Source organism: Fulmarus glacialis, unplaced genomic scaffold (genome assembly GCF_000690835.1).
Source record: "Fulmarus glacialis isolate BGI_N327 unplaced genomic scaffold, ASM69083v1 scaffold41342, whole genome shotgun sequence".
In the NCBI taxonomy this organism is placed as follows: Eukaryota; Metazoa; Chordata; class Aves; order Procellariiformes; family Procellariidae; genus Fulmarus; species Fulmarus glacialis.
Window position 1 is genome coordinate 28,361 of NW_009197950.1, and position 13,121 is coordinate 41,481.

At 36.0% G+C, this 13,121-nt stretch overlaps 1 protein-coding gene across 1 annotated transcript; it reads left to right on the plus strand.

Annotated features, from left to right (window-relative positions):
• Positions 1-267: 267 nt before the first annotated feature.
• On the plus strand, positions 268-9,733 carry LOC104073078 (myosin-IIIb-like; the record flags this gene model as incomplete). Its single annotated transcript, XM_009572739.1, has 5 exons — positions 268-467; positions 1,983-2,117; positions 5,552-5,656; positions 5,919-6,018; positions 9,657-9,733. Coding segments are annotated over exons 1-5 (564 nt in total), but the record flags the coding sequence as incomplete, so codon positions are not given.
• Positions 9,734-13,121: the final 3,388 nt, after the last annotated feature.

Sequence of the window (13,121 nt, forward strand, 5' to 3'; positions counted from 1 at the left end):
ATTTTGTCAGAACTTCTTAAAATGTGTTCAGAATGATGCAGTGTATGGGGCAATGTTTGAAGCAAATAATACATACAGCAAAGTAAGTAAAGAGAAGTGGTCCCCAGGGTTTTCTTTGCATTCCTTCATTTAGTGATCTTATCTTTCTGTCTGGTTTTCATTTGTGATTCTATCTGTATTTCTTCTCAAATTAGGATATTTGATTTCTTTATCATAAGATGCCTTCTTTAGTACAGAGTTACTTAGGGCTTCCCACTGTGTGTGTGTCTGCTTTGTTTTCCAGGAAGCCATTGTATGGATTGTTTCAATATAATTCCAGTATGATTGGACTAGAATCATTAGCTGATCCCTCAGATACCTGGGAGATTATAGAGACTATTGGGAAAGGCACTTACGGTAAAGTCTATAAGGTTGCTAATAAGAAGGATGGGAGTCTGGCAGCAGTAAAGATTCTGGATCCTGTCAGTGTAAGTAAACTGTAACTTCATTTGTTAATTTAAAGGAATTCTCAAACAGACTTGAAATGTAAATCAAATGTGTAAGATATTGAAAGCATCCTGAAGGGAACAATTTTGCAGAATGCATTGACAGAAGGAGTTTGGTACCAGCACCTGAAAGCTGCAACTTACAATTTCATCATCTTGTATGTTATTTGAAGACAGCATTTGCCTAGTTTCTTCCTTAGGTCTATGTAATTCTTCTGGTACAAATTTAGATATCTGTGCTTGGAGCATGCAAATGATAAGAAGGCACAGAGGCATTCCTCTTAGGGGCCTTCTATAGCAGGGAAAATACAAGATGCTGTTAATCTTCATGTTCTTATTTTATTCTGTGTACTCCCTAAAAGAATTACTTTTCCCATCACAGAAGTACTGTGAACTTTAGGATATTTTATAGTTATCTTTTATAAGTGGATAATACTGCAAGGCAATCGTTAAGATAAAAACAGAAGAGCACAACCCAAATTCTCAGAGGTAGTTCTGTGCCAGCTCCAGTTTTAGTGGGTATTAAATGCCTAGCGTCCCTTGAGAATCAAGGCCCTAGTTTTCAATGGAAGATTTAATTGGCAGCTGCTCAGGTTGGATCAAGCTGGAGTTTGATCATGACAGCTGGGCTAAAATATTTACTAAAAAATGTTACGTTTCTGTCATCTACCACTACTGAAATTCATCTTGGTTTTCTCTTGTATAAATCTGAAGAAGGTAATAAATAAGATGATATCCTTTTTAGCAAAATGCAAAAAAGCGAAAATGCATGTAAGAGCTTAAATTTTCTAATAGTCACAGTCTGTGCAGAAACAAGGAAAGATTCAGTGCTTAAGTACTGTTCTGAGTTGCGGCCTATGTGCTGATATTAAACAGCCACAGAATTTTTTAAATTGTCACAGAATTCTTTCATTAACAAATATTTAGTAACATTTGCTTATTTCATGGGTTTTGTTTTGTCTCTCTTTAATTGTTTCTGGTATGTCTTTTCCTCATAAGAATGTCTCTGTTTTTAATGATGTCCCCTTTGAGGTTTTGTGAAATTGTTCTCTGTTTGGTCCAATCTGATGACCACCGAAAAAAGCATGAAGCAAAGGTTCGTGTATTTACATTTAGCTTATACATTAAAAATATGCATGTTTAAAAACAGAAAATAGAAAATAATACATGTGTAAATTTCTTATTTAGACAACTGAGCAAAGTTAAGTATAATTTTTACTTTTCTGGATAAGTATATTATGCACTGAAGGAATCCTTGAAGAACAACTGCTTGCTTTACAGACTTCACGTTTTTGTATGTAAAAAAAGCAAAAGTGGCATGATTTGATGTGGATTAAATTTACTGTATTGTGTGAGTACTTTCAGCTGCATTAAAGTAAAATCATTTAAAAGTACAAACTAATTTAAAAATGGTTCTTTTTATCCATGAGAGTTTGTTTTTGCTTTGTATGGACTTACTGTGTTTATATGTTCTGTGTGTTTGTGTTTTTTATTTAGGATGTAGATGAAGAAATTGAAGCAGAATATAATATTTTGCAGTTTCTTCCCAATCATCCTAATGTTGTTAGATTTTATGGGATGTTTTACAAAGCAGATCAATATGTGGGAGGACAGCTCTGGCTAGTACTTGAGGTAAAAACATTTGGATAACACTAAATCTTAACTCGCAAATGTTGTTGCGTTTCTGTTTTTTATTGCTAGAAGAGTCACAGGCTTTCATGATTCTCTGGCTGGGGCATTAATCAAAGGCCTGGTGATAGATGAGTGTGGTAGCCTACTGTTGAAACATCCAAACTTAAAGTTTGTTTAATAGGAAATGTCCTTGCATTTTATTTCTGATCAAGTTGGTACATTCTGCCTCCAAAACAAGCAAATCCTTTTGGTAAGAATGGTTTGTCTAAAAACACCTTGATTTTTTTCATGTTGGAGGAAACATGATAAGACATTTCCCTAAACTTATGGAGAGCTCAAGCAGTTGAGGGGAATGCAAAAGATGATGATGAAGTAACATGGAGGACAGTTAACAAACATGTTGCCTATTGCAAAAGTGAACCGAGAAAATGTAATGGGAAAGTCTGTTTTATGGTAATTTAATACTAGAGGCTGGTTGTTGTTGAAAACCTAGCAACAGAAATGCCTTCTATTAACTCTTCTTGTTCAGTGACAATCAGTATTCTTGCAATGAAAAATGTATTTGAGTGGTCTTGTTGCCAATTAAGTGTCTGCCGAAGATTGTTGCAAAGATGAGGATTTCTTCTAGATGTTTTCTAGGCTTAATTGATACAGAGCTTTGCACAGACTGATGAGCAGTAACAGACCATTCAAACATTTCTCTCTCTTATAACTAGACCAGTAAAAGTTAGCATTCACTTTTTAATTACGGATCATTTTAGAAATTGCACTCCCTGTTCTTGAATGGTGACTGGAATCAGAATAGGGAATCTTTATTTCCACTTCAAGTTGTGGAATCCCAACAATACATCTAACTTCTGTGTACTGCAGAATTACACAGCTTAAATGAAAACTTTTGGATGTGTTTCATCTTAAATTTCAGTAACAATTAAAAAAGGAGCTTCAGTATTTTTGTTTTGGTGGTGTTTTTTACTGTATGCCTGCTGGCTTTGTGTTGAGTTTGGGCTTGGTTTCCCATGTGTTTTCTTTTTTAATACAAGTGTAGTGTATCCGACAGATGCATCACATGGGGTATTCCATATAGCAAAATTTTGTAAAGCAAAATCGTGACATATTCTATGTAACAAAATTGAATGTAGAATTTGGGAGAGTTAGGTGTTTGTACAGACCTTATCAATTAAGTCTGTTCATTTCAGGTGTGTTTTGGTGCACATTATCCAAACTTTTAAAGAAATTTGACTTTAAAAAAATTGTGTTTTCCTTATACGGATAAATTTACCAGACAAGGCAAACTATTTCTTGCCTTGGAATTTACATGCAAATTTATGTATGCATAGCAGTCACTTTTATATTACAAATTAATGACACTTTTTCGGTAAAAGGGAATATACAAAGTCCTCAGACTTTGATCCCCGAGTCTTTGATGAAATATATTCATTGGATATGTGACTTCAAAATTTGTAATAAAAAGGTGGATTTTTTTTTTCCTGTAGGCACAATTTTGCCATATTTACTCACTACAAGCAGGACCTTACTTTGATAAATGCCTAGGATGAGGAAGGGTAGCAAAAATGGACACCTTAAATATTTTTATGATGGTGCAATTCTCGGATAGGTGTAGCACAGACATCTGTAAAGCAAGCTTCCCTACTCTTCCATCTAAATGTGCATCAGCCCACTTTTTAAAGTATTACCATTAGGAATAAAATGGTAATGAAGTTTGCAAGTTCATTTTGTGCCAGATCTTTGCTGACTGTCAAGAACAGCGTCACTGGCAGCTGCATAGTGTTTGTGGGGATATATTTATTTTCAGAGTCAGTCATTCATTTAACATATGCTACCAAACAGCTGCCAGTCTGTATCATTTTTCAGTCACAACCAGCTTGGGTTTTTTTTTGAAGTGAGGGCATATGTTTCTATGTTTTATTTGCAGGCCAGAGATAAGTTTAGCACAGCCTGCCTCAATAGAACATTTAGTGCAATGAAAGCAATAAACAAAAATCTTTGATTTAATGGTTTGTCAGCAGAGGGTTAAGCATGGAAAGAAAAACATGCACTTTCTCTTGCAAGATGATGAAGTTCTCCTGTAAATACATTTGATGATTGATATTGAGCTGAATGCTCCCACCTAATTGATTTAAAAAAAAAAAAAAAAAATTCTACTAATGAATTAAAAGGTAAAGTCAAATTCCTGCAGAACTCATCAATTTTCAGTGATGAAATTTTACTTCAGGAACTTATTTACATAAAGGATGTCTTGTTTATCATGTGATCTGGTCCTTTCCATGGACTTTAGTTTTCACTTTTAGTCTAGTGAAATTTTTTGATGCAAGGGGAAGTTAGTAATAAATGAAGGAAAATATCGACATATCACAGAAATTAATGATTGAACTGATACACAATTCGTAAAAGCTATTTGAGAGATGCAAAACTTGAGGGTTTGTAGAACTCCTGTTTTCATACCATTCTCCTGATTTATGCTGTAGTATTTTAAACTAATACTGATAACGTAAAATTAACTTCTGTTGAAATGCATGTGATTTCTGTATGGCAGAAACGTTGGTAAGGCTGCTGGCTACAAAAACAGGTCTAGAGGAGAAAATTCAATGAAAGGAAGGCAATCAATTCTCCCATCTTTTTTTTGTCAAACAACTGTGAATATTAAAGTAAGAAAAGGACAGAGAAAGAGGAGAAAGGAAAGAGGCGAATAGCTGCTTAGAAGGGCATGGACAGTAAACTAATGGTGTGAGTGAAAACGTATTTACAAAGATTCTAATTTTGCTTTTTCTCCTCCTCTTTTGATGTATGGCAGCCCATTAGTGGGAAATGCTTGCAAGAAGCTGCTTTTCTGGATCAGGATGTTTCATCTCAGTTGTTGGCAGCACATGCCATCAAATCTGAGTATAGAGATATGGCTTCTGTCTACTTTATATTGCCTGCCAGCAGGAGCATTGATGGAGTGAAAGTTTAAAATGACTGTAATTTGTTGCCTCCCAGTTATCAAGAGCATCAATCTTTTCTGTCTGGCCTTTTCTTTGCACAAAAGCAGTTTTTCAAAAAGACAATGCACGTATTATGGTGAAAATACTCAAATAATGTAAATTGGACTTATAAATGTTCTTTTAAAAACAAAATACAGTCCTGTTCATAATATTTTTATTTTTAGTTACATTTTATAAATTACACTTTATAATCTTTGGTTTTCACTTCCCTCCCCCCACCCAGGCTGCTGTGATTTATTATTAACATTGCTAATAAAATATGTTCTAAGGTGGGGTGACAATATAAATAATTGCAAGGTAAAAATCCAGTTGTTCCCAGACTTGTGTTGTAGTGCACTTTTGCACGGTAGGTATTTACAGCCTAAACAAGCATATTGGGTAACTGAGGACTTGTCTTGCTTTTTTCTCCCCTCTCAACTCTCCCCTTCACAGCTGTGCAATGGAGGTTCTGTCACAGAGCTTGTCAAAGGCCTGCTGAAGTGTGGCCGATGGTTGGATGAAGCTATAATCTCATACATCTTGTATGGTGCTCTCTTGGTAAGGATGTTCATCGGGCTTGTAATGACAGCAGAGGGTGCAATTTACTCATCTCATACATACATTTTCCATTTATAAAGTATGGTAATGTTGACAATATTATGCAGGCTATTATAGCAGCAGGGGTTGTATCAAGCATGTAATCCAGTGGACAGATGTTTCTATAGAGTATGTGCAGATTGTCTTCATTACATTCCCTAATAGTAGGGTAATTGTTTTTAAATAAGGGAGTAAACTTATTTTTGTTACTGCTGGTATATAGGGCCTTCAGCATTTACACAATAACCGGATCATTCATCGTGATGTGAAAGGGAACAACATTCTCCTGACGACAGAAGGTGGAGTCAAGCTCGTTGACTTTGGTAATGACCACTTCCCATTTGTTTTCCTGATACATGCAGTTTAGCCAAAGGCATCTGTTTACTTTCCCCTGGGAAGGCAGAATGCCATAGTGAGAGACTTTTTCAGAAGGATACTCAGAATTACTTTAAGAAGGAGAATGGAGAAGGAACCTGATACAGCAAGAATAAAAATTCTAACAAAACATCAGTAATAGGCTTTTAACTTAAAAGCTTAAACATGATAATTAAAAATAGTTCTGAAGGTACCATTTTATTTACAAAGCTCTTCTGCATTTCACAAGGGATGTTTCAGGGCAGTTGTCCTCCTAATTTAAATTTAGATATTCTATCTTTTGCATATGAAAAGGAAACATTCTTCTCTCTGAAATGGATTTTGCTAGCCTTAAGCATATTTTTTCCCTCTGAGCAGAAGGTAAAATGGTCCCTTGAGTCCAAAACCCAACATCCATTTAATTTGTGATTATTGCTGTTAGATTTGAGCATTGCATAAGAAACAGGAGAGAGAGAGAGAGACAGAGAGACAAGCAGATAGATAGGTAGATAGAAAGGGACTTGGCAATAAAATTTAACTCAGTTCAGCAATTTTTTTCCCTCTAAACATGCACTTAGAAACATAAGGAAGTGCTGTAGTCCCTCAGATATGTATACAATGGAATGGACAATTTTATTAAAGGTAACAGAAACAGATTATTAATAATATGATTTATTAATGAAACCATATAATGCATAAGGTAATCATCGAGAATAGTGTTGTGTGAATAACAGATATTTGTTTAGCAGTGCATGAAGGTAAAGAAAAATGTTCACAAAATGAGAGTAGTGTAAAATGGTGTGCCAAAAAATTCTGCAAATAGGAATATTTTTTTAAAAATCCAAAAATATTAAATTTATGCAGTGGAAAGAAAATTTAATACTGATGTTGTCATGGTATTATAAATTTAACATAAAAGTCTATTGAAGATGCTAAAGTAAGTTGGGAAACAGGAGACTTCAGTATCTTCTAGGGACAGAAATTCATTATGTTGAATGGTAAAGGTAACAATTAAAATAGTGCTGGGAGAAACATGGCCTGAAACAAAACTTGGAGTGAGTTCCTGACCTAGTACAAGGGAGGAAGATCCCTTCTCATTTGGGGGAATTTTGGCAGTATGATCTTTGTAACTACTCCATTCTGGGAAAAGTTGGCTTTTCTCCCCAAAGCACAACGTTTTTATCAGATGTACCAAAGGCCTTAGCTGAGCAGAAGCTCAGCTTGGAGCTCTGGCTTCCAAAGGTAGATCAGTGTGCTGCAACTCCAAGTGGCACATTCAAGGAAACTGAGAATCCCAACCTTTCTGGTGTCCCATGGGTCTCGCTGATTCCACATTTAGGCTTTAGGGTTTTTTTTTCTACTTTTTAAGTTACAACAGTAACACCAGGAAATTACAATGAATATGACTACCTCAGAAAAAGACGTAAGTTAAATCTTGAGTGTCTCCTAACACTTAATGGTTAGGAAGTGCCAAGAAATCCCCACATATCTGCGGACTTCCTGACTAAAGAAGCATCAGACACCAAGCTTTCATTTAGTTGCTATTTTTCACCTCCAGCCCACTGCCATAGTCACAGAAGGGACTCTGGGAACAAATTAGGACTGAGTCACAGGTGATACTGTTTGTAGAACTGTTTGTCTCATTTGTTGCAGAAAGTGGAAGATACATAGTGAAAAATGCAAGGAGTTCAGGAAGAGAAGGGACTTGCAGTTCAGACAGTTGAATGGCATCAAACTGGAGACTATTCTTGCTTCTGCCAGTGTTTTTCTGTGATGTTGGCAGGTCACTTGCATCAAACTTTTTAGAAGTGGCCACTGTGTTCCTCATTTTCCCGATAGCCAGTTTGAAACATCTTGTCCTCCTTTGCAGAATAGCTAAGTGTTCTTGAACTGCAGCTGAGATCTATTACAGCTCTACTCGAGGCGTATGGAGTGCCTGAAAACTGAAAGATCTCAGATTAAGTATCCAAAAACAGTGGATGCTTTGGATATTTTTAGGTTAATCCCTGGAACCAATAATCCTCTCCCATTTTGCAGGAATGTTAAGTAGATTCATTGTTTGATGAGGAGGGAAGGAAACATGTCAAAAGGAAAAGAAAATAATAATTTTAAATTTAGTATAGGATTGGAAATACTAAATAAATAGCTAGAACTCAAATCAATGGGAATAAAAAAAAAATTAAATGACTACCTATTCAGAGAACGCTATGCATTCCGTCCTCAGAATGAGACAGAATGTTGAAGAAAAAAAGTTACTTCATATTTAAGGCTGTACATATGGATATTAGGTCACAGAGAGGATTAAACAGATATCCATAAATTAAGGCTTTTTTTTTTTGCCTTTATTGCATGACTTTACAATTTGCTTTTTCAATGTACACACATTTCTTCCCTCAACTGCTCTCGACAGCATGATGTATTTGAATAAATGTTGGTCACGGTGTAAGTCGACCCAAAATGTCTGCAACTTATCATTCATTTATGCTCATGCTTGCTCACTCTCTCCCGCTGTCTCCCTCTCTCAGCTCTTTGGTATTCTGCACTGTTTTGGAGTGTCTGTAGATAGCAGCTACAAATTAAACTAGCTGAAGAGAGATCAGAGTTAAATGCACAGACACTTGCTGTAAGTCCTAGCCATTAACTGTTTCACAGTGGTACTCAGGAAATCACTGAATGAAAAATAAATAAAGCATTGAATCTTGGAGTCAGCAATCAAATTATTTAACTTACAAATTATGAGTCCCAATTTCTTATTTATTGGCATCAGGCAATGCTTATTAAATGTGTTTCTGCCCGTTTTTGTCTCTGGTAATGCCGTAGGAGCCGACCACTGTGGTTTTTGTTTTTAAACAATGTTAAGGTGAAATATGTTTTTAAGTCAAAATTTGTTTTGTGTCAACTTACTGGAATGCTCCTGAACTCTACAATTCAATTATATGTTGACCAGACCACAGAAGAAGATTTGCTGTGAAAGTTCATTCCGATTTGTTAACATTGTTTGATTTCACTCTAGTTCGTTCTTCCTTTTTTCAGCCGTGCTTCAGTAGTACAGGCCCAGTCAACAAAGCACTGAAGCACAGGCTTTGTTTTAAGCATGTGCTTAACTCCGTAAGTACAAGCCACAGTGTGAGCTTGAGCTTCTGTGCTTTTCTCAACAGGAAAAGATTTAAGCAAGTGCATAAATGTTTTGTTGAACAGGAGCCTCTGCAACTACTCTAGTGAACAAGTTTCCTGCCAGCAGTGTTCAGGGAGTAAATTTCTGAAACAGTTTTAAAATCAAGTCGTAATTTGAATAGTTCCTGTTTATACTGATGAAAACAGCAGAAAGAAGTCTGTGATATTTAGGTGCCAATTGAATTTCTGAGTTTGAATGAAAGTACTTCAAACTGAGAGTCATTCACAAAAAATCTCTCAGCAATTCTGAATGAAAACAGCAAGCTGAAATTAATCAAACAAAGAACGCGGTACAAATGCTGCACCTACTTTAGCCAGGCGTTCTGCAACTGTACTCCCAGGTTTGGGGTTTGTTTTCCACATACTTGAAATAAATTGACTGAAATGACAGAATGAATTTGAAGCCAAGTTTTTTGGATCTGTTTTATTGCAGGTGTTTCAGCCCAGCTCACCAGCACACGGCTGCGTAGGAACACCTCAGTGGGAACACCCTTTTGGATGGCACCTGAGGTAGGCAAACATTCCTATCTGGGTTGTCTCCATTCATTGCAATGCACGCTTTGTTGCCACTTCCACATAGTAGAAGAAAAGGGTATCTTTTCTTCCCTCCCCTATGGCTGTGTTTCTACTTTACTTTACTTTTTCTACTTTACTTTTTTTTTTCTACTTTACTTTTTTCATCTAGGCCAGTAAAATGAATGTAGTATTAGAATATACAAAATGGATTTCTAGAAATTTTCATTATTTTCTTCTCTGTAATGTTTCCATAAAAGTACAGATAATCTGCAAATAACTGAGGGTGTCCTTGAAAATTTTATGACTTTCCAGTCAAATACCATATGTTTTGGTGTGCTTGTCTGTGCCTTTAAATACAGTCTGGGAGGAGAAGGAGGAATGCCCACATTCCTGTCTTGCTATAAGGACTCTGCAAAACCCTGACTCAGCTATGTGTTCTTTAACCTTAATCATTGACTGGGGACCTACGCACTTAGACACATGGACTAGCATAGATTAAAAACGGAGAAAAATAATCTACAGGCGGCTTAGCCAAGTATCTTAGACCATATTTTTACATGCTACTGCCCAGATGTAACCCTTTTCCTTCTATTTCATGAAGCTCTAGAAAGTTTTAACACACTATTGAACGAAAGACCCTTATGTACTTTCCCTAAATTTGGGGTGAAAGATGTTAATCTTTGCCCTCCCCTCTTTAAGAAACAAAAAATACTTTTGTAAGGTATAGATTATGAAATTAAAACATAGGGAATGAAAAGGGAGTGGTCTGTTTATTTCTAAGTTGTTAAACCTTCATAACAAACCTTCATTTCTGTTGAATGCCATTAGACTTATTTGAATTTTGGGGAATTTGGGATGGAATTTGCATCTGTTACAAATGCACACAGGTCTATTTCTGTGTGTCAAACAGTTAAAAGTATCGTGCAAACACTTATTTTAAAACATTTTATACTTTTTATACATCTATTTCTGTTGCTAAGGAAGGCTGATTATAGCTCAGCAGAGAAAAGAAGATGCTGTAACGGATTCAAAATTGATCTTGCACAGTCTCACAAAGAATGGTTGAAATTTTACCATCTCCATAACAACCAGTTTACGTCACAAAGGAGACACAAGATACCTTAGAAACCACTGTGCAAGCATTATTTATGGAATCACCTTAGTTGCAGACATTCTGAAGCCTTTATAAAATACTCCTCTGGACAATAATGGACATATTGTGAAATATTTTATTGAACTCGGATTATTAGAAGTTATTTTTACGGTACTGTTTTGCTTGAATAATTGCCATCAAAGGCAGTAATCATACCAAATTTATTTTCCCATCCTGCTTGAAAATATTCATTCTCAATGTAAAAAGCCAAAGAAATAAGCAGAGCTTTTGGTCTGAAAAATTTTGGCCTGAAAATACAACGCATGTATAACCAAGGTATGTTATGTGCATAGCACATCAAAACAGGAACAGAAGTAGCTTTGAATGCTTCCTGTTTTGAAAAGATTTGTCAAAATAACCAACCCAGTACCATAAGCATAGTAACTCATACCACATTTGCATGCCTGTGTGAGCCACGCCAATCAGGCTTCATAGATGTACTAATCTGCAAAACAGCTGTAAGATGCTCAGATATCTATTATGCTGTTGTTGAAATGGCTTTTAAATTACAAGTTGCATAACACTTGTGCTGAAGTCACTACAGTTGCTTTCTTTGTGTTCATATGAATGACATATTTCAACCGACTTGCGAGGTGCAATTTACCTTACTTCTGGGGAGATCTTTCTGGTATTTTTAAAATGCGCAGCCAAATTTTTATGTGAAAGATGAAAGACTAGGACTGCAATAAGCTGAAAAACTCTGCTTGGGTAACAGCTTATTAGGAACAGTGTTTTCTAGATGAGACTATGGTGAGATCAGTAAAAACTAGAAAAGCACTTAACAGTTGCAAAAATCTTGCTCTCTAAAAGTTTTGACATAGGATAGAATCTATGTCAAACCCCAGAATACCATAAAATAACTGGACAGGAAGGAAATGTTACTAATCAGAGAAATAGAAAGCATGAAGACTAGGAATTTTTTTTTTTTTTTTGTAAATTGGACTTTTACTATCTGTGTGTGAAACATAGTAGCCTAGTCAATGCATAAGGCAATCATGGGACCTCATTTTATCTACGGGTGAGAAAGATGGATTTAATCTGAAGGGGGAGTGGAGAGGGGAGATGAAAAAGCTTGCCTTGGAGAAAGAGACTACAGGAGTGTTTCAGAGAAACGAACCTTGTGAAATGAATCTAACGGGGAATATTTTCCAAGGTAAACGCCAGGAAAATAAAACCTGGAGAAGAAGGACGCACGGTTATTCAAGCTGACAGATAGGAATAACTGGATATAAGCAGGAGACAAATATGCTGGAAACTAGAATCACTAGATCAGCCTGGATCAGGAACAATCTAAAATGACGAAAACCATCGTATTTTAAGATGAAGTTTGCAAAATGTCTCAAAGGGATTATATGGCATGGTACTTGCAATAGCAAAAGTTCATAGGAAAATAGCAGTGACTGAGGGTGGCGTAAGGTATTTTGTTCAGCTCAGTGTTCTTACTGGCAGCAAGAAAAGCCGCAGCTTAACAGTTTTGAGTGACTCCGTTTTAGAGGGCTCTTTTTTTCTGATAAGGCTTGTTTAGCAGCAACAGGACAAATCAAAAAGATTTGTCCTTGAGCATTTGTTTTGAGCAGAGCATGTGATCAACAAAAATTTTGCTGAAAAATGAAAATACAGGGAAAAACTAGGCTGTGTGGAAGCAACAGAGGAATTTGGCAAGGATGAGTCAGTTTGAGAGCAGCTTTAAAGTAGACTCACTGAAAATCAATCCTTGCTGTTTAACCTAATTAGTGTCGTCTCACACTTACAAACAGACATGCAGAAACTGGAACACTGAATACAGGCATGCCAAAAAAAGATAAATAAGGCAGGATAGTTTAAGTATGGTGGATGTTTAAAGCTGCCTGTTGCCAAACACTTAAGTTACCTAAAATCTGCTTCTATTATGCTGAAATAAATTGTGTTGAATGCTAGCAGGAGGAATCAGATTTGAAACTTTTGAACTGAACTGCCTTTACATCTCTAGTTCTAAACATGTCTTGTTTTCAACCTCCAGCGCAGAACTGAACAAAATCTAGTTCAAATGGAATTGCAGTTTTCCTTTTTCCCAAATATAATTATATTATCGTGATCTAGCTGGAAACTTGACTCTTGAAACAAACTCAGTTAGAATCTGTACATGTTTTCTTTGGCCCAAATCTAGTTTTAAGAACAGAAATAGAAAAAGGAAAAGACATTTGAAGTCAGAAAGAACTGGAGAGATGGTGAAGGTAGTTTAAAACCACA